This window comes from Haliotis asinina, chromosome 13, assembly GCF_037392515.1.
Source record: "Haliotis asinina isolate JCU_RB_2024 chromosome 13, JCU_Hal_asi_v2, whole genome shotgun sequence".
NCBI lineage: Eukaryota > Metazoa > Mollusca > Gastropoda > Lepetellida > Haliotidae > Haliotis > Haliotis asinina.
The window spans coordinates 14,402,552-14,423,033 of NC_090292.1; the positions used below are offsets into that span (position 1 = coordinate 14,402,552).

At 40.2% G+C, this 20,482-nt stretch overlaps 1 protein-coding gene across 2 annotated transcripts in view; it reads right to left on the reverse strand.

Moving 5' to 3' along the window:
• LOC137260443 (uncharacterized) overlaps positions 1–20,482 on the reverse strand; it is a 217,999-nt gene that overhangs the window by 189,420 nt on the left and 8,097 nt on the right. Inside the window, exons 2-4 of one of the 2 annotated variants that reach the window (XM_067798100.1) lie at positions 19,950–20,015; positions 19,496–19,582; positions 18,648–19,187 (exon numbers count right to left, since the gene is read on the reverse strand). In XM_067798100.1, coding sequence (XP_067654201.1) covers positions 18,787–19,187; positions 19,496–19,582; positions 19,950–20,015 — 554 coding nt within the window. In that variant the 3' untranslated portion in view covers positions 18,648–18,786. Of the gene's footprint in view, positions 1–18,647; positions 19,188–19,495; positions 19,583–19,949; positions 20,016–20,482 lie in introns of those variants that run through there. The other variant, XM_067798101.1, reaches the window with a different exon arrangement.

The following is a 20,482-nucleotide window of genomic DNA, read 5'->3' on the forward strand; positions in this document are numbered from 1 at the left end:
TCCTCCACTGATTCTCTCTTGCCTCAACCCAAATCACTAACCGACTTTCGAACGCGCCTTCTCTTTCGACAACACACAACTCTGAAATTCGCCTCACCCAAACCTCAGAAATACACCCACTGAAGACGCCTTTAAATCACAGCCTAAGACTTACCTATTTTTCTCTGTGTGCCAGTAACTAATCATTCTCTGTTTTATGCAAATAAATTCCAGTTTTATCACCGTAATAGCGCTGCTGAGCATCTGTAAGGTGGACATTTTTCGCTTTACAAATGTGTTGTTATTATTACTTTAAATTAAATACATACATTTCGATTTGTTTAAAAGTGGTAATATCGGCTATTTCCTTATTCTTGGCACTAAAGCTAGAAGATTAGAACTTTCTAGATTTCCCAATGCAAGCACAATTACACATTCAAGTGAATACAGTGAAATGCAACCACTGAATGTACGTGTCAGACAGGGTTAATCATTTAATTTGCGACTTTTTTTCATTTGTCAGAATAACATAATGTGTTACCGCCCCACACATATGGCTCTGTGTTAAGCCAAACGGAGTTACGCCCCTTACTTTGTGCTTCTCTATCGCCATTAGTGACCAAGTATCTATCGACAAACCAGTGGCTGATAGTGCAAGCCAGTAAGTCATTTGATCACTTACTACAGGCTCTATATTTGGTGAGGTTTATAATTTATCTATGACACCTGTTGTCAATAAGTGATCTTGTATGCCCCTCAGACTGCACCAGTAGCTGTAATTAAACCTAGCTTAGACAAAGCAGTCGTTGATAGTGTGAGTGAGTGAGTGAGTGAGTGAGTGAGGGAGAGACACTTTTTAAGAATTCTCCCTTGAGTAAGGTTTATATTCTATCTGTCACACTCTGCTCTCACTGAAACGCCCTCCATCTCCCGCAAAGTACAATAATATCGGTAATTAAATCTTGCTTCGACAAACCAGCGGTTGATAGTGTGAGTGAGTGAGTGAGGGAGAGACACTTTTTAAGAATTCTCACTTGAGTAAGGTTTATATTCTATCTGTCACACTCTGCTCTCACTGAAACGCCCTCCATCTCCCGCAAAGTGCAATAATATCGGTAATTAAACCTAGCTTAGACAAAGCAGTCGTTGATAGAGTGAGTGGGTGAGTGAGTGAGGGAGGGAGGGAGAGACACTTTTTAAGAAGAGTCCCTGCTGAAAATTAAAAAAAAACAAACTAATATGTTCTTCATTAAATGCAGAAATATTTCTCATGCTGTGCTACTAATGGCGTAGTCCTCAAATCGTGGAAAGATGGCGTAATTGCCGCAATACCAAAGTCTTTGAGTTATGAAGTTAGGCACTGAAATTTGGCAAACATGATTACTTGTCACCGTATTTATTTGCTGTAATATGTATTTAGGTAATTAGTTGCTTTTCAATTACCGTAGTTCCTGATACACACATACACTCTTTAAAGAAATATCCTCATATCAGTGTAAACGCATCAAGCATTATTCCATATTCATGAGTAGGCATAACAATGTACTACAAATAGCAATGACAGTCGACCGACAGACAGACAGATACATGGACTTGAACAACCATCCATAAAGTCTGTCTGACCAGCATGTGCAGATTGTTCAGAGCAATATGGTCAGTGAGTCATACATCAGACATCGATAAGTGTAATGTGTGGAGGATTGGTTGAAGTTGTCGCCCATGAAGACCATTTCTTCTTTCCTCAGTCCGTTCGTAATCACTGTTACTTCCTCAGAAATAACTATCAAAAACCATGGCAGACCTTGTCAAACTCTGTGCACTGCATTTTATCAACCTGAATTCATATAGTAATGTAAGGAGCTATAACATATTCATTGACACAGATGGAAAGTGCGGATTAACGAGTTTCACAGCAGCGAGAGAAACTCGGTATGGAGAAGACTGTCAAAGTGCAAAATTTTCACGAAGCAGGTTACAGTTATGCGATAGATTTAACTGTAATCAAGTAGTTTTTGTACCACCGCTTGAATCATTGGAACAGCAGCCTGTAACCGTTTGGAAGATCAAGACATACATTTTGTATAGGAATTGACAGGTTGACGCTCTTGGCTCTCGCTACTGCATCTGTACCTTGTATGCATAAAATAGTTATAACATCACATTCATTCAATACGTGTCCCTCTATCAGCATCAAGGAGTGACAATATCATCATCCTCTGTAATAAAATCTTGCTTCGGCAAACCTGTGATTGACATTGTGGGTCGGCGAATGAGTTGTTGATTAGGGATTCCAGATTTTAATAGTGACAGCATGAAAGCTAATTACAACTGTACTAGAGACTTGTGCAAGTCTAATCTCTCGTTTAGGCGAAACAAATACAAGGCTATACGTGGCTAAATTATGTCCCCCTTGAAGAAGATTAAAATCATTTTGTTATTGTTTCTCTGTGTAAATATTTCTCGTTATGTTCTGCTAATGGTCAAGTCCCCATATCGTGGATATATGGTATAAGGGTCGCGTTACCAAAGTCTGTGAGTTATGAAGTTATGAAGGTAGGCATTATTTTGCCATAAATTGGTATTTAAAAACTGTAAACAATAATGCCGGAGTTTAATTTCTTTTCAGTTGCATTGTTCCGACAAGTAAAGAACGTATAAAAACCTTCCATAGTCATGTAAAACAAACTACAAACAACAGTGTACGAGAACTGATTGTAAATGTATACCAGTGTTTAATTCTTCTCAGTTACACTACTTCTCCGAGTAGCACAAACATTAATGAACGCATAAAAGCCTTCCATATTCATATTAAACAATGCACTATAAACAACAGTGTACGAGAACGCGACAACTCATTGCAAACGTGTTAAAAACAAAATGTGAGACATGGCTGTGTAGACAGATAGATACCATACAGATGTATTCATGCATCACGGCATGTGCATGTGCGGGAAATCTGGGAGTAATTCTTGATTCCACAATGTAAATCTCAGACAGGGTCATTTATGTATTGCCCATTGTTTTTCATTTTTCAAAATAACAAAACACGTCACTACTCAACAGAAACGGCTCTGTGTTAAGCTAAGCGGAGTTACGCCCCTTTCTTTGTGCTTCTCTGTCGTCTTTGAGAACTTAGGTGAAAACTCGCTTTCTGCCACCTATTCAAGATCTTTTTCCTTTCGAATACCAAAGCTGTGTTTGGCAGTGTGAGTGATAGAGTGAGTGATTTATTTGTTGAACATGAGGTCTGTCTACAGTATTACTTATATCTTTTATGCGATGCAGGTGAGTGAGTATGGTTTTACACAGCTTTTAGCAATAGTCCAGCAATATCACGGCAGGGGACACCAGAGATGGACTTCACACATTGTACCCATGTGGGGAATCGAACCCGGGTCTTGTGCACCACGAGCAAACGCTTTAACCATTTGGCTACCCTACCGCCCCAATTCAAGCGATGCCCTGTGGCCAGTGAGTAACCTTTTATCTACACCAAGGAGTAACCATTTCACGATCCCTTGCAATTAAATCTAGCTTTTGACAAACCAGCGGTTAATGAGTGTCCACTCATTAAGGGTTCTATCTTCTGCACGGTTTGTATTTCTCCATAGCAACCTGTGTCAGTTAGTGACCTAGAACCTATATCACAGCATAATGCTATGGGTAATACAATCTAGCTTCGACAAACCAGTGGTTGATAGTGTCAGCGAGTAAGTGACTTGTTCACTTCTTGACATGCTCATCTATATTTGGTCCGCTTTATGTTTTATCTGTGATATCCCGAAGTTAATAAGTAGCCTCTAATCTCCCCAAAACTGCACTTGTATTCGTCATTAAATCTAGCTTCGACAAACCAGTGGTTGATAGAGTAAGCGAGTGAGTAAGAATTTGACTTTAGTAAGGTTTATGTGTCATCTGTGATGCCCTGGCCTTTTTTAGGTTTTTCTATTAATGGCGTAGTCCTCTAATCGCGGGAAGATGGTATATAATTGCCGCAATACCTAAGTCTGTGAATTATGAAGTAAGGTATCATTTCAACATAAATGAATACTTGCAGCCGTTTTTATTTAGTGTAATATGTAAATAGGATATTAGTTTATTTTCAATTACAATAGTTCGCTTTACACACATGCAGTATTTAAAAAGATTATATCCACATATCAGTGTAAACGCATCAAGCATTTAGTTCCATATTCATGTGCAAGCATAACAGTGACAACAGATAGATAGATAGATAGATAGATAGATGGATAGATAGATAGATAGATAGATAGATAGATAGATAGATTTATTTGAAGAATCATTTATAAAGTCTGTCTGACCAGTATGTGCAGGTTGTTCAGGACAATATGCGCAAAGCATTTCATTGGTGTGTGAATCATACATTAGACAGCGATGAGTGTAATGTGTGGGGTAATGGGTTAAGCTGTCGTCCATGAAGACCGTCCGCTGTCCGTCAGATTTCACTGTTACTTCTTCAGAAATAACTGTATATAAACATGGCATATGTTGTCAAACTCTGTGCACTGCATTATTCAAACCTGAATCCACGTATCAATGTAAGGAGCTATAAGATATTCATTGACACAGATGAAGAGTGCGGATAAACGAGATGACAGTGCAAAATATTCCCGAAGCACACCTCCTGTCAGGTTACAGCTAAGTAATTATGATCAAGTAGTTTTTGTACCACTGGTTGAACCACTGGAACAAATGCATAAACAGCCGGTAAATTGGCTGTCACCTCTGTGTCTGGACCTTGTATATACATATAATAGTAACAACATCACATTCAGTAAGTGGCCTTTTATCAACATCAAGGAGTAACAATATCATCATCTTCTGCAATAAAATCTTGCTTTAACAAACCTGTGGTTGATAGTGTGAAAGATATGTCAGTTATTAAGGGTTTTATCTTCATTTAGGTTGATGTTCATTCATGAAACGCCGTGTCAGTAAGTGGACTTGTACTTTTATCAAAGTGTAATAATTTAGGTAATGCAATCTAGTTCACCAAGTCAGTGGCTGATAGGGTGAGTTAGTGACTTGTTCACTCATTACAGATTCTATATTTAGTAATGTTTATGTGTTTTCCTTGATGTGTTTTTGGCAGTATGTGGCCTTGTATCTCCCTCAAACTGCACTAACATCGGTAATTAAATCTGCATTTGACAAACCAGTGGTTGATAGTGTGAGTCAGTGAATAGTTCCTTTAATAAGAGGTTTGCCTTAGATTTATGTCTAAGCGATGCTATTAGATGATAGGCTGAGAGTCTAATATCATCGAACACCAGAATGCAGACACAGTTCAGTGACTTCTGGTAGAAGAGATAGATGCATTCACCATGTAAAGAATTGTTCACTGAAACCTCTTTTAAATGTGAATTAACAGTCATTTTTATCCAGATTTTCTATTCTATCCTTGAAGAGTGCATACTTAAGTAGAACCCATGTCTGCCTTTTCCCTCAGAAGATACAATAGCAATTAGTACTATACTTTCAGTAAACCATAACGACTTTCCAAAACATGTAAATGCGGTTTCAGCTTAACTATTTAATGATCACAGCATCCCATGTCAATGCTAATACAGTTTGTGTGGAAACTGTCCACATGGTAGAGCTGCTTCGTTTTTGTTGAGAGAAGCGTTGATAAAATGTGTTCAAAGCATCCTTAATTGTCGGCATGCAGACTCGGAAATGAGCGGAAACACAACAAGCCATTTCCCGCTGTGTTCGAAATTCGCGTGGTTAATGAAAATACTGAACCACAAATCAGTCGTTAATAGAATGAGCCACTACAAACCAGTGGTTGATTGTATGAGTGAGCTCGACAAAGCAGTGTTTGATAGTGTGATTGAACTTGTATAATCTAGTGGCTGATAGTGTGACAGGCCTTCCACAATCAGTCGTTAATAGAATGAGCTTCTACAGACCAGTGTTTGATAGTGTGACTGAGCTTGTATAATCTAGTGGCTGATAGTGAGACAGACCTTCCACAAATCAGTTGATAGAACGAATGAGCTTTTACAAACCAGTGGTTGATAATGTGAGTGAGCTTGTATAAACCAGTGGTTGATAGTGACTGAGATACGTTAAACAGTGGTTGATGCAATGACTGAACTTTACCAAACCATGCTATGTTGATAGGCAACGGATAATCCAACCACAAAGACCCTTAGCTATTATCATTCTGAAAACATGGACATATTCTTGAATGTGAAATATATACTTTTCATATTATTATGTTATTTCGACTGGTACTGGCTGACAAGTCATATCTGTGTGAGTGTAACGTTGGAACAAGTTGTTGTACAGTGATTGTTAGATTGTAAACATGTATTAATGGAAGAGGTGAATAAACCTCGTAGCGCACTGGCTTGGAAGGCTGAATGGCCAGTTTGCTACCAGTGACGTCACACACTGTTGCACATTATATACATGTACATTGTATTGTGGCCACTGGATACTCTCTCTCTCTCTCTCTGTCTGTCTGTCTCTCTGTCTCTGTGTGTTGTTCCTCACTTTTGATACAATACAAAACTCAAAATAGGCTTTAATTTCCTGAAAATGTAGACTTATGTGAACTTAAATCTTGCAAACGTTAAACTGACGTGATTTGTATAACATATAAAGGAAGAATTGGCTTGTCGTAAGACCCGACTAACAGGATCAGGTGGTCAGCGCATGTCACGTCCCAGTTGCGAAGATCGATGCTCATACTGTCGATCACTGGATTGTCCGGTCCAGACTCGATTATTTACAGACCACCGCCATATAACTGGAATATTGCTGAGTGCGGCGTAAAACGAAACTGACTCACTCACTTGAAACCTTGTAACAGCTAATTTAGTAAAATTGTGTTGCATGATCTATACCATGGGCTAGGACCATGCATAGATCATATTGATCGTAATAATCCTATATTAAAACACTTCCTGAAATTAATATCAGACGTCTCCAAAAACATCTGCAGTGCCTGAATTGAAAGGGAAGGTTATCAAAACAACTAGTCTGAAACAATATTTAAAATATTTCGTTGAGACTTTTAAGTAATAGTAAACGTTTTCTTTTCTTATTAAACGATTTCAGTATCATGTAATGATAGATCACCCTCCATGAATCTGTAGTCATGATGATCTGTAAGCTGATGTACAGTGAAGGTCTCATAGTGAATCCTGAACACTGCCTTCCTAAAATGTATTCTCGAATTCATTTTGTTATACCAAGTATTCCTGTAAGTTCAAGGTGACACATGTACATATGCCGGGTTAACGGTTTAGCAGTGGTCCTCATCAGTCCGTCTCCTTGTCATATATGAGTAGTTTATGAATGTGATTATCTGACCGACAACTGAAAATGCTTTACGTTAGTTGACCTATGTCTGTGACTGACAAAACATCTAAACCGTCTAGCTTGGTCAGGAACTTTCAGTCATTATAAACCTAAAGGGTGTTTCTCACTATGTGTTAGACATGGCTTCTTTTCCAGGTATAACCGCATTTGTGGCTTTTGTTTGCTCCCAGATTGCACACTTTGAAAGCAAGGCCTAGAATGCACAGGTCTGTAAATTTCCTGGATTTACATTTTCCTAACGTATTATCAACATCATTTAAATGCAGGTGATATGTGAATATTTGAAAGCAATTGACAAATATGGTCAAAAACGATCTTTAATGGATACACGTTTTCCTAGCAGTTTCCGCATCTTTCAGGTGAGAAAGCAGACGCTCTACTTCGAAGCCACCAGGCCGACAAGGATGCCGGGGTTGAATTATCTATTTAGTCAGACCTACTGTCATTGATTTTACTAGCCCTTCAGTTACTTCGAGATTTTCGATTTTGGTTTCATTTTCCCGAAGAAAGTCAATGTTCAAATCGCCGGCAACGATAGTGTACATATTTTGACCAACGGCTTTACCAATAGTATCTTCGATGAGCTTCCAATATGCCGCACTGTTGTCTGCGCGATAGATTCAACCGACAAGATCAGGACAGGTTTTACATTTAATCATCACCCACACCGCCTTAAGCTCGTCATATGTTTAACGTATAGATTACATTTGACATAGATGGCGACACCACCACCACGACTCGGTCTGTCTTTCCGCATTGCAAGGTGATAACCTGGCATTTCTACATCAGTATTACAGATATCGGCATGTAACCAGGTTTCTGTCAAGCATATAATATCATATAAGCGAAATTCAGCGTCAATTCAATCAATTTTGTCTTTCAAGGTTCGTACGTTTAAATGTATAATTTTGAGATCACGGAAATGACGCGGTCCTGGGTTAGGATGAACATCTCCACAACACAGACGGATAAGAGCAATTAATATAGAAACGTGATGATAATAGAGGCAAAGGATCTTACATCTGTATACGTATTTCATACGATCAACCAGTGATCAGGAGTGTAATCTCAAAGCAAAGGAACCCACTGCCTGTCTGCATTGTTCAGTATCAATCAATCAAGAATCAGATTACACAAGAGTAGGGAGACAGTGGGTTCCAATAGGTAATAGGTTGGAGGTAGACAAACACAAACTGGACTTGTGTAGCTGATACACAACCTGGAGTTTCTTGTAGACTGATAAGTACATGTTGTATGTTCATTTGGTACAATGAGGAATGATTTTATACAAAACACAAACAACGAGAAAAGCAAAAGACAAACAGGGGCAGCGTAGGTCAGCGTCATGACCTACAACCACTCAATAAAGGGGGAAAACAAATCGTAAAATACACCGTGTTCTGTGGGAGGAAGAATTAATGTTATTAGAACAAATTAACATCCACACGCATTCATAACACACGTACACGCACATGCACTGGGTGACAATCACAAGGTGCAACTTGTAGAAGGACATACTATACGACACATATTAGAGTGAACATTCATCCATACAGGCACGAAGTACAATTTGTCCTTGGGGGAGGGAAGGGGGGTGGGGATACTAAGTGGTATTAACACAAGTTAGCATCCACATACATTCGTACCACGCGTACACATACCTGCACAAAGCAACAATCACAAAGTACAACTTTGTTTTACAGGAGGAAATACTTAATGGCAATAGCACAAACTAATATTCACATTCGTTCATTCAGTTACAAAGTACGATTTGGTCTAAGGGGGGAATACTAAGTGGCATCCACTAGCATTCATATCACCCGTGCACGCACTTGCACCTAAAATACAACTGGGAGGAACTACTTGATGGCAAAAGCACAGTTTAGGATCAACGTGTGCGCGTACTGATACTACGTACGTATGCACAGGTACACACAAAGTACATGCATAGTTTCAACTTGACCCTGAAAAAGCTGCATTTTTTCTGCAGTATCTAACATGTCAGAAGCTTACACGTAGTACATGCATAGTTTCAACTTGACCCTGAAAAAGCTGCATTTTTTCTGCAGTATCTAACATGTCAGAAGCTTCTCGTTGGTGTGAATGTGTATGGATGAGTATGAGTCTTTTTTTCTTTTTCTTTTTTTTTTTCATTTTCTTTTCAGGGGAAGAATTGCTAACCGGACCAATACTCACTGAGCAGTCAGTGCTAACTGCCGTCAGACTGTTGTAGCTTTGCAGTCTTTCTCTCGTCGTTTCTAAACTGGCAAAATGCAAAATGGATTATAACAAGCCCCTACAGAAAGATTATGACTTAGGTATATAGTTTCCGTCATAATGTTTCTGTGTGGGGTTTCTGATAAATGACCCACGAAACTCTCTGTCGGCACAGTTCGAACATGACGTCAATGTTTCTCAGACGATATTGTTTCATTCGAACAGAAGCCATCATGCCCATCATTTGTTAAACAGTGTGTCACTGTACACAACCTTTTTATCTTGTAAATCATTCTCAGAGATATCATCGAATTGTAGCTATTATTCTATAGTCAGTGTGTTACTGTACACAACCTTTTTCTCTTGTAAACCATTCTCAGAGATATCATCGAATTGTAGCTATTATTCTATAGTCAGTGTGTTACGAGGGCGTATTTTCTGTAAACTGTATGAATAATTAAGTTAAAACTGTTACAGTAGAATCCGTGACATCCGGACTCTGTGCAATGCGGTTTTCTCCAAAATCTGGACACCTCTCTGAGTCACGGCAAAATTGATCTAAATTTATCATTAATGCTTGCTTTATATTGCGGACTCTCTCCATTACGGATTACGGACTAAACCAGCAGTCCCGACAATCAACTCGCTCTGACATTAATGCTGTGAAATCCGGAGGTAACCGACTGAAAAAACAGTCCATTGTATAAACATCTCCTTTACTTGTGTTCAAATAACAGTCCATTGTATAAACATCTCCTTGTGTTCAAATAACAGTGCATTGTATAAACATCTCCTTTACTTGTGTTCAAATAACAGTCCATTGTATAAACATCTCCCTTACTTGTGTTCACTTCGTTTGCTTCAGCTGTGAAAATGGAGCTGTTATCCGGTCATCTAGAAGATATTGTTCTGGATCCAAAGACAGCGGCACAAGCCACTGCGCCACCGTCCTTGTACCCATCTGTAAACAAGTATATAAAAATGCTATATTTAGGTTTTAATTGATTATATTCTTGTTTATATTGTAATTCATTGTTTCATTTTTTTGAATGATGTTAATGTTAGGTCAGCCTGTGACCTAACCAACTGCCAGGGAGGAGAAGAAAGAAGACGGGAAGGAGATATACATTCCAGCTCAATGCCGGCAGAAGAAATACATTTTACTATCAGAAATGTATACAGAAGGCTACACCTCAAAATTACTACCCAAGATTAGGACATCCCCCCCACCCCCACCCACCCACCCACCCACATCATTATCCTCGGAGACTTTAACACTGTGGGGCACTAGAGACTACACAGATATAAATGGAACCCGCCTTACCGACTGCCTGAACAACCAATACCTAAACACACTCAACGATACCCAACCTACACGATACCCCCTCTCAAACCTACAGTCACCCACAGCTATCGTCTCAAAAATCACTGCACCCAAACTTACACATGCTTGTACATGGGAGGTCCACAATGATACCTGGGGCAGCGAACACTGCCCCATCAAACTCATCATAAATTCACACATCTTCCCAGACTCATGGCCAGAAATCTCAAGAGCAAAATTCGCAGGTGACATTTCTTTCTGGACGTCCTCCTCCTCAGTCAAATACGTTACCATCAAATGCCCTCCCCCCCCCCCCCCCCCCCCCCACCCCACCCCAAAAAAAATAAAAATAAATAAAATAAATAAATAAATAAAAAAAAATGCTTTATTACATTCAAAATTTAACCCCGTAAGTGGGGGTTCCTCATAAATGTCACAAAAAACCCATGGGCATTCTCTTCAAAACTCCCTACATGCAAACTTAAATTGAATGCAAAAAAGAAACCAAATTCCTAGGCGTAACTTTTGACCAGCACCTAACATGGACACCCCACATTCAAAATCTGGTGAACTCCTGTCCACAAGATCTCAATTTAATGCCCTCAGCGGCATAAACTGGGGTGCCGACAAACACACATTAATCAACAGATACAAAAATTTTTATACTGTCGAGGCTGGACTACGCCCCTCTGGTCCTCCACTCGCAACTTAATTCCATCCAGTTTCAAGCCCTCAGAGTATCCCTTGGTGCGAGGAATGACACATTCCTTAACACTCCTTCTACTAGCAGGCACCACTTCAGTCACACAAAGAGTAAATCAAACTTGACTCACTTACTGGACTGAGGCCCAACACAATTCACTATTCAAACACATCACATAAAAAATATGACAAAATAAAGAAATCTACAATAAAAAAAATCAAATGTAACCCACATTAAGCCCTCTACCTCGCCCACCTCCACAGTCTGCTACACTCACAACAACTAAACAATATACATCACACCCCTCCCATTACAAGCTACATTCACGGCAAATCACCAACCACTGACACCACCCTCCACTCCACCCTCCAACACTTACCCCAAAACCAGGGATTGGGAAAGAGAATTTTGACAATGCGCCATTTTCAGGATTATTAGCCATTTCCTGAATTTTGAGTGGGCCACTGCCCTTGTATCAATAGTAAACTTCCTAATTTTAATGGGCCATTTTTCATTCTTATGTGCAAAATGGCCCATGGCCCCTGCCTTTCCCAATCCCTGAAAAAAACACTACTAAACCACCTATAGCAAACATCTCACTCAACTACAACTCAAACTACCCACCCACACCCAAATATACATCGACACCTCCATTGTACAACAAACACCCATTATTACAACCAACCTCCATTACACCAACCACACCTACATAAACGCTGCAGAACTAACAGCAATCCTCACTGGACTCCACCTAATTCCCTCCCTTCCCCAATCTAACTTCCCCATCCTCTCCGACTCACTCAGTTCCATCAAACAAATACACAACATGCACTCCAAATCACGTCCAGATCTCATCCACAACAGTCATTCAAACAGTCACTCAAAGTCTAAATAAAAACATTACATTCCTGTGGATCCCCAGCCTCACAAACATACCTGGTAACGATAAAGCAGACACAGCAGCCAAAGCTTGCAACAACACATATATCACCCAACACTAACTTCCACACATCCGAAACAGAAATCAAACAACTCATTAAATCCAACATTCAACATGTAAACTTTCAACATCACATCAACACCAATAAGTCCACATGAGTCAGTCTATAATAGAATCACAATCACTAAAATCCCCACATACTCCAGCATTAAACACATTGACTCGGCCATTAACAGACTCATTACAGGCATCACAAACTTAAAGCACACCCTATGCATACAAAACAGACACACAGACGACCTATGCCCACACTGCAATACACAAGATGACATTAACCACATACCTCGCTCAATGTACAGCTCAACAAACAAACATATTGCAGCTACGTAACAGCATCTCACCCAAATACAATAACGACATTCTACTTAATCCCACAACCCAATACCCCCGCTCCCGCTCCCGCCCCCAACCCCCACCCACCACACACACATACATTTTTTAAGCAATATCCGTATTCCTACAAAATTAAAACATCCTACACAAGATATAACTAGTCCAGAAATGAGCCCACGCCGCTCCACAACCGCCATCTTGTACCTCGCAGGCAGCTAGCGTCAATCACCCATACTCAATACAACCGTTAAAAAAACCCCTAATTCTCTGACACTCAACCGCACCCAGTTATCCGCACACCACACACTACCTTCCCAATCCCAGCACCGTTAATATATGAATATCCTCCCCTTATTTAACGTAGGCAGCTTAACTGTCCTATATATCTAGGCCCACCGCCTTTATCCATTATCTAACTTATTGATGAGTCATCGAGGTCAAAACAGAAAGATCTCGCTGAGAAACACAAGATAAGCAAACAAAGTGTATCAGATATTCTGAAGCGAAAACACCATTACCGTGAGCTTTCGAGAACCCAATTTTTAGTCTGTTTACAACTACTAGTTCGAACTATTCCACATTGATGATTTTTGTTATATTTATTATTAATGTATCGTTATTTCTGTAAATGTTTCAGGATAAATTATCGACCAATAAACACTACGCTGGCAATACCTCACAATTCAAACAATTTCAATTAAAAAAATAAAGATAATCAGAAAATCTCCATGTGTGCTCTTTACCCAATAGACTGGTTCTCAGAAAAAAATAGTTCAACATGTATCTTTTGAAAAGTGTATTGCGATATACCCTATACCAGTAGTGCCGGGCAGTGATTGTGTAGTCCTTGTGAACACAAGGTCCAAAGTCCACAGCCTAGATTTTCGAAGCCCTCTTAGCGCTAAGATATAAAGTCCCCAGCACTAAGATATATAGTTGTGAGAGCCACACATGAACTTTAAATTACGACTATCCCAGCACTAAGATATATAGTCGTAAGAGCCACACATGAACTTTAAATTACGACTATCCCAGCACTAAGATATATAGTCGTGAGAGTCACACATGAACTTTAAATTATGACTATCCCATCGCTAAGATATAAAGTCGTAAGAGCCACACATGAACTTTAAATTACGACTATCCCAGCACTAAGATATATAGTCGTAAGAGCCACACATGAACTTTAAATTACGACTATCCCAGCACTAAGATATATAGTCGTAAGAGCCACACATGAACTTTAAATTACGACTATCCCAGCACTAAGATATATAGTCGTAAGAGCCACACATGAACTTTAAATTACGACTATCCCATCCCTAAGATATATAGTCGTGAGAGTCACACATGAACTTTAAATTACGACTATCCCATCGCTAAGATATATAATCGTAAGAGCCACACACGACCTTTAAATTACGACTATCCCAGCACTAAGACAAAGTCGTGAGAGCCACACATGAACTTTAAATTACGACTATCCCAGCGCTAGGAGAGCTTCGAAGGCCCTGGTATTGGCGTCAACGCCTGTGTAGTTCGCTTGAAGGCTATGATGGTATGTCTAAGTTCTGAAGAATCAAGAGACGAGAATAGTGGTGACAAACCTGATCAAATTGTACAGGAACTATGCTTGTTGTGGAATGAATATTGCTCTATAGACGAAAACATCTGAAGACAGCTGAGATGAGGTGAAAAGGGATTTGACTTAACTTTATATGTAAGAACATTTCGCTCATATGACAGTGAGGGAAACAGTTTCTAAATGTGCTAGCCACTCGGTCTAGCCATGCCTACCCGTTACTAGCCCCAAATTATTCACTAGCCGAAAATTTGAATACAGAAACTAAATTAAACTAAACATTACAAAAAGAGATGTGAATAAGATATTGCCGGCATGACACGGGCTTCATCATTAAGCTACTAGTGTGATGAACATATATGATAGACTATAATCCTAGAAAGTGATGTAACAGTGTGTAACACCTTATCAAGTCGGAGAGAGTGATGTAGTAAAAATGACCCCATGAAAATTCACCAGCCATTTGGGACAAAGACTGTGAAGCTGTACTGGTCCGACTGGATTTCTAATTGCCACGGGCTAGCTGGCAAGTAGCTAGCTGCATGAGTGCATATGTGGCTGCTTGTACTCGCCCAGACTTAAGTGCAAGCCAACTGAGATACCATGCCACAGTGAATACACCACTCAGACACGTTATACTGACTCCGAGCTGACCAGTCCTTGTTGTACCCATCAATGCCGAACGCCAGGCAGGGACCAACAAGTACCATACATTAAACGTGTTTTGGTAGGACGTGGGCGTGGATCGTACCATCGACCTTCCGCTCTCCGACCGGCGCTCTATCCACTAAACCGTGGAGGCGATCTATATTTAAAGGGTGATACCAACAAATACACGCAAGTCTGTCACAACAGATAATCAATTTATGTCGTTGTATTTTTAAAATATGAGGAAATGAAATTCTTGTTTGTTTTGTGTTTAACGCCAAATTCAGCCACACTTTAGTTGTATGCCCGAGTTCAGTAAATAAACGAGCCTGGCACAGACAATTCTGTGTTCAACAGCATGAGCATCGATCTACGTAACTGGGATACCATCTCTCAACCAAGCCAGCAGGCCTGATCACCCGATCCTGCTAGTCGCTAAGACTTCCATATTTCAACTTAAGACTGACGGTCAGTGGTGGAGCAACGATCGCTTTGAGGAGTGGGACCCTGGAAGCTATTTTAACTTCACTTCGTAAATTCGTGATGTGTGAAAAATGCTTGCCATCAGATTTTCCAAGAACCCCCTGACAAATCAGTTTTGTACGTAAAAGTTGCTTTTCAGCTTTAACAAGCCCAATCTTACTATTGTCGATACGATATCAAAGACAACAGAACCGTTTTGTTATTCTATGTTTGTCAAACATGATAGATTGACTTCAGTTTCACATAAAAGTGGAATTTCTGCCACGACTATTTTCCAAGATGTTATTACTGCCGCTATGTAAATACGATACAAATGTATATAAAACTATTTAATTTTCTTCAGTTAGATAGCAGTGATTCAGAATATTTTGGATATGCAAACTTCGTACAGCAGTTCCAGTTCATTTTGATACTCTGAAATTACTACTTCATGACGTGATTTCCAAAAAGTAATATCCGTAGCATCGAACTCAGAACAAAATACACTAATCACTGAGTCAGATTTGCTTGTTTGGTTATTAAAGCCACACTCGTCTATATTCCAGCTATGGCAGCGGTCTGTGGCCTGGAACAGACAATCCAGTGATCAATAACATCAGAACTGATTTACGTTACTGGGACACGATGACATGTGTCAAGCAAGTCGGCGGACATGATCACTCGATCCCGTTAGTCGCCTTTTACACAAGCATGGGTTGCTGAAGACAGATTCTAAACCGGATCTTCACGGGTTCACGTACTGTATAAGAGCCACAACTGTCACCTGTTTCAAGTCTGCAAGGTACCTGCAGATATCGACGACGGCGGACAATAGAGAAGTACAAACGCCGATGTGAACTTTCGACAGATTGGATAGTGTTTACAAAGGCCTGTCATGAAACCGCCATAAAGTCATTCATGTGTTTTAGAATGCAATACCAAATGGTCCTTGTCAGCAATACCAAGTGTAGAGATGCTACCAAAGGAAATATACTTGATGTGAAAACGAACAATGTGCTGGTAAGGCTGCGCTTGTTTTGATATGCAAACACAGAAAAATCACGTTTTTACGTTTTCACACTGTGTAACATTTTCTCAAATTGTCAGACATTCACCGACTTACGAAATTGACAATGTTTCTGTCCACCGTCACGATGCAATGACAGCGGAATCACCGGCCTTTCTAATTACTCTATGCTGCAATAAACACACAGTCTCTGATTACTTTACGTTACGTCTTTATGTACAAACTACCCCTGAATCAAAGCATGATTCCTCAATAAATCCTGGGTGCCGGTGGCAGAGTGTTTGTCATTTTATATAAGTCTGTCATGGGTAGCGATGTTGTATGTCAACATTGTTGTATATATAGTGGTAAAATTTGAGGCAACATCTGATTGAACGTGATGTAAATGAAACCATTCAAATGAATAACAATTTTCAGTGGCCTACATATTCGTCTCACCGGTTCAGAAAATATTAAGCACGTGCATGTTTTGCTCGTGCTTGCAGGTGAAATGGATGCATGTACATATTTACCAATACATTGTTTCAAGAGTAGTGCTGTGTGAGTTGACTATTCAGTAAAATGGCCCACAAAATGGCAGAATGAGAGGTGACATGTCTTTGCGACTGATTACAAGACAGCGTCAGCGAAACACCGCAGGACAGGTGAAGTCAAGGTTGTTGCTGGTCAAGGTGGATTCAAAGAGACCGATTTGATGGATGATAGACGGCTGCTACGATCCGGCTTTGATTCCCCACGTGGGTACAATGTGTGAAACCCATTTCTGGTGTCCCCCGCCAGGGTGTTGCTGGAATATTGCTAAAAGCGGCGTAAATCTAAACTTACTCACTCACTCACACTATCAAATGCACATGTATAACGTAAAGTACACTTCGACGTCTCTGTTTGATTGCCACCGAGACGATTTAAAGGCTTATCGCATGTTTATGGGTGGGATTTCAGCATAATCATTGGCATGACACTGATCACTATTTGGCTGTTTTCAAAACAAAGTTTTTCAAAGTTCGACCCGTGAAGGTCCCGGGGTAGAATAGGCATTTAGCAACCCATGCTTGCCATAAAAGGTGACTATGCTTGTCGTAAGAGGCGAGTAACGGGGTCGGGTGGTCAGGCTCCATGACTTGGCTGACACATGTCATCGGTTCCCAATTGTGCAGATCGATGGTCATGTTGTTGATCACTGGATTGTCTGGTCCAGTCTCGATTATTTACAGACCGCCATCATATAGCTGAAATATTGCTGAGTGCAAAACGAAACTCACTCATTCTCTCAAAATTGAGTTCAATGGATAAATACCCAATGAATATTTACATTTACATGCATACATACAGTAAACGATGGATGTCAAATTCGTCACATGTCAAAAGGGCGAGATTTACGACGTACATAATTACTGCCAGTCATTTCAGCAATGATTGTATTTCACCTGAAACCAGTACGTTAGATTGAGAAGCAGAGATATATTTGTCCTTCTGGCATCGAGGAATAAATAAAACTGAGATGTTTCGGGTGGTGATTGTTTTCAGTTTAATTTTGTATATTGTGAGTTTAGTCACTGCAGAATGGGTGCATGTATCACCGAACTGGTTAAATCCTGCAGTAATCATCTACAGATTTCCAGTCTCCCTTTGTTAAGTAACAATATTTGAGTAACACTGCTTGTGTTGTGTGGCAGTGCGAGGCTATTGCTGGCTGAGAAGACTGCCGAGCACCTCTGCATGTTTGTGACGTCACCAGCAGTGTGACGTCACTGTCAATGTACAAATGGCGCCAAGTCAGTTGGGTGAACCTCGGCTCAGTCTGAGGTCACAGAGTGCAGCGACATGTAAACAAACGGTTTTTTGTTGTCTGTTTTATGATTCGCGATATTCTAAGAACAGAATCATTAAAATTAACACAGAATTACGTTAAGACGGGCGACATTAACGCACAATCACTTACCGTTTATGTTTACACTCAGTTTACAATTTTCCTACCTGATCATGCGAGGTTCCAAACACAAAACATGACAAAATGTCTGACAATTCATTCAACAACTTTTATTTATATTAAAAAAGAAAAAAGGGAAATCACCAGAATCGTGACCCACGACTACGTGAACGGCACACACCACACCGCGTCAATAACGACATCGTCTCTGTCCACACCGACACTGACTCAGTGTGCACCACGTGACACCAGGAGATCCAACATTCGCTGACGTCCCCAGTCTCTCGCGTAGTCGGCCGCTGTCTTCCCGTAGTTGTTCCTGGCGTTGATGTCCACCACGTTCATGGACAGTATCAGCTTCACCGTCTCCAGGTCTCCTCTAATACAGGCCAAGTGAAGGACGTTGTAACCCCACATGTCCACCAGTGACACATCAGCGCCTCTACCCACCAGGAACTCCACCACATCCCTGTGTCTATAGTATGCTGCCGCCATCACCGGTGTCCTGCTGTACGGTCCTCTATAGTTGATGTCCACGTCACCCTCGGCCAGGATCCGCTTCACTGTCTCCAGGTCACCGCGCCTGCTAGCGGCGTAGAGGTCGCGGCCTGTTGCTGGTGATGGAGTCGCTGTAACACAAAGTAAACTGTCTACACCTGACATCTTTGTCTCACATCTACAATGTTTACATCATGTTGATACGTGACTCGTACATTGCTACGTCATTTAAACAATTCCATCATGGCTGACAACAATCCAACATGACGGGAATGTCAACATGTGGTTTCTGGAATTAATGATGGAGTGTTTAATACATAACTTTCTGTTAGAGTCAGATGTTGTAGCTTTATTTTGTGACTTGAAAGTGTTGATGTTTGTTGAACATTACAAGGTGATAGTGCCAGTACAACTGTTGCTGCTGGGTTTTCCAACCTACCGTGTGTGTCAGAGTCTTGTGTCGTCACTGGCGATGGTGGAACCGTCGTGCTGGGTGTCAGATCCTCACTCGCGTCAGTCGTGGAGACTGAAACAGGGAACATGATGTTCAGAACACTATACATCGCACATAAGCATTTCTACTGCTGGCCTGTTTTCGCCTTTCCTGATATGGTTTGCCTTTCACTATTATGTATGATTAAATTCTAAATACATATCTTATGGGAAAAAGTATTAATCAAATATCGTTCTAACTGACTGAGATAATTCTTACTAGCAAGAAAAACTTATACTTCCCAATATTATTTTTGACAGTTCTGTGATTGACAACGTCGATCGGTACCGGGGTGAGATCCATCCCTCAAGTCAATATCACCACGGGCATATACATCAGTGTGGTAAATACAGGGAGAAATAACAACTGCACTTCCTGCCTGCTGGGTTTTCCCACCTACCCTGTAGGTCTTGTGTCGTTACTGGCGCTGGTGGAAACGTGCTGTTTGGGCTCGGGTCAGCCGCAGCTGAAACAGGGAATATTTTCATCAGAAAACTATACATGTACAAAAAATAGTTCTATGACAACTGGCCTCAGGTTCTGCTTTCCATAAATGTTTTTGCCTTTCAGTATTATGTAAGGATGAAGTCCAAATATATCTGTTATATCTGTTATATCTGTTATCTGTTATAACAGATGGTTTAGTTTGAAGGATATTTCATTTCCTCAATATGTTTTCGCAGCTTGATTTAGTAAATTTTAAGCTGTCCATTTCGCATTGACTGTTTGATAACAGTTGAGATCCTCTTTGTTGAAACGTTTGAAGTGTCTTTTTTTTAAAAAAAAAAAAAATATATAAACATGAACGGTGTAAACAAAACAGTCAGTTCACCCTCATGGCTATGGTAGGTTAGGGATGCACATTCTACAGGGACTTCATATATAAGCATATGTTATTTTCACATTGTTGTTGATAGATAAACACACAATTGC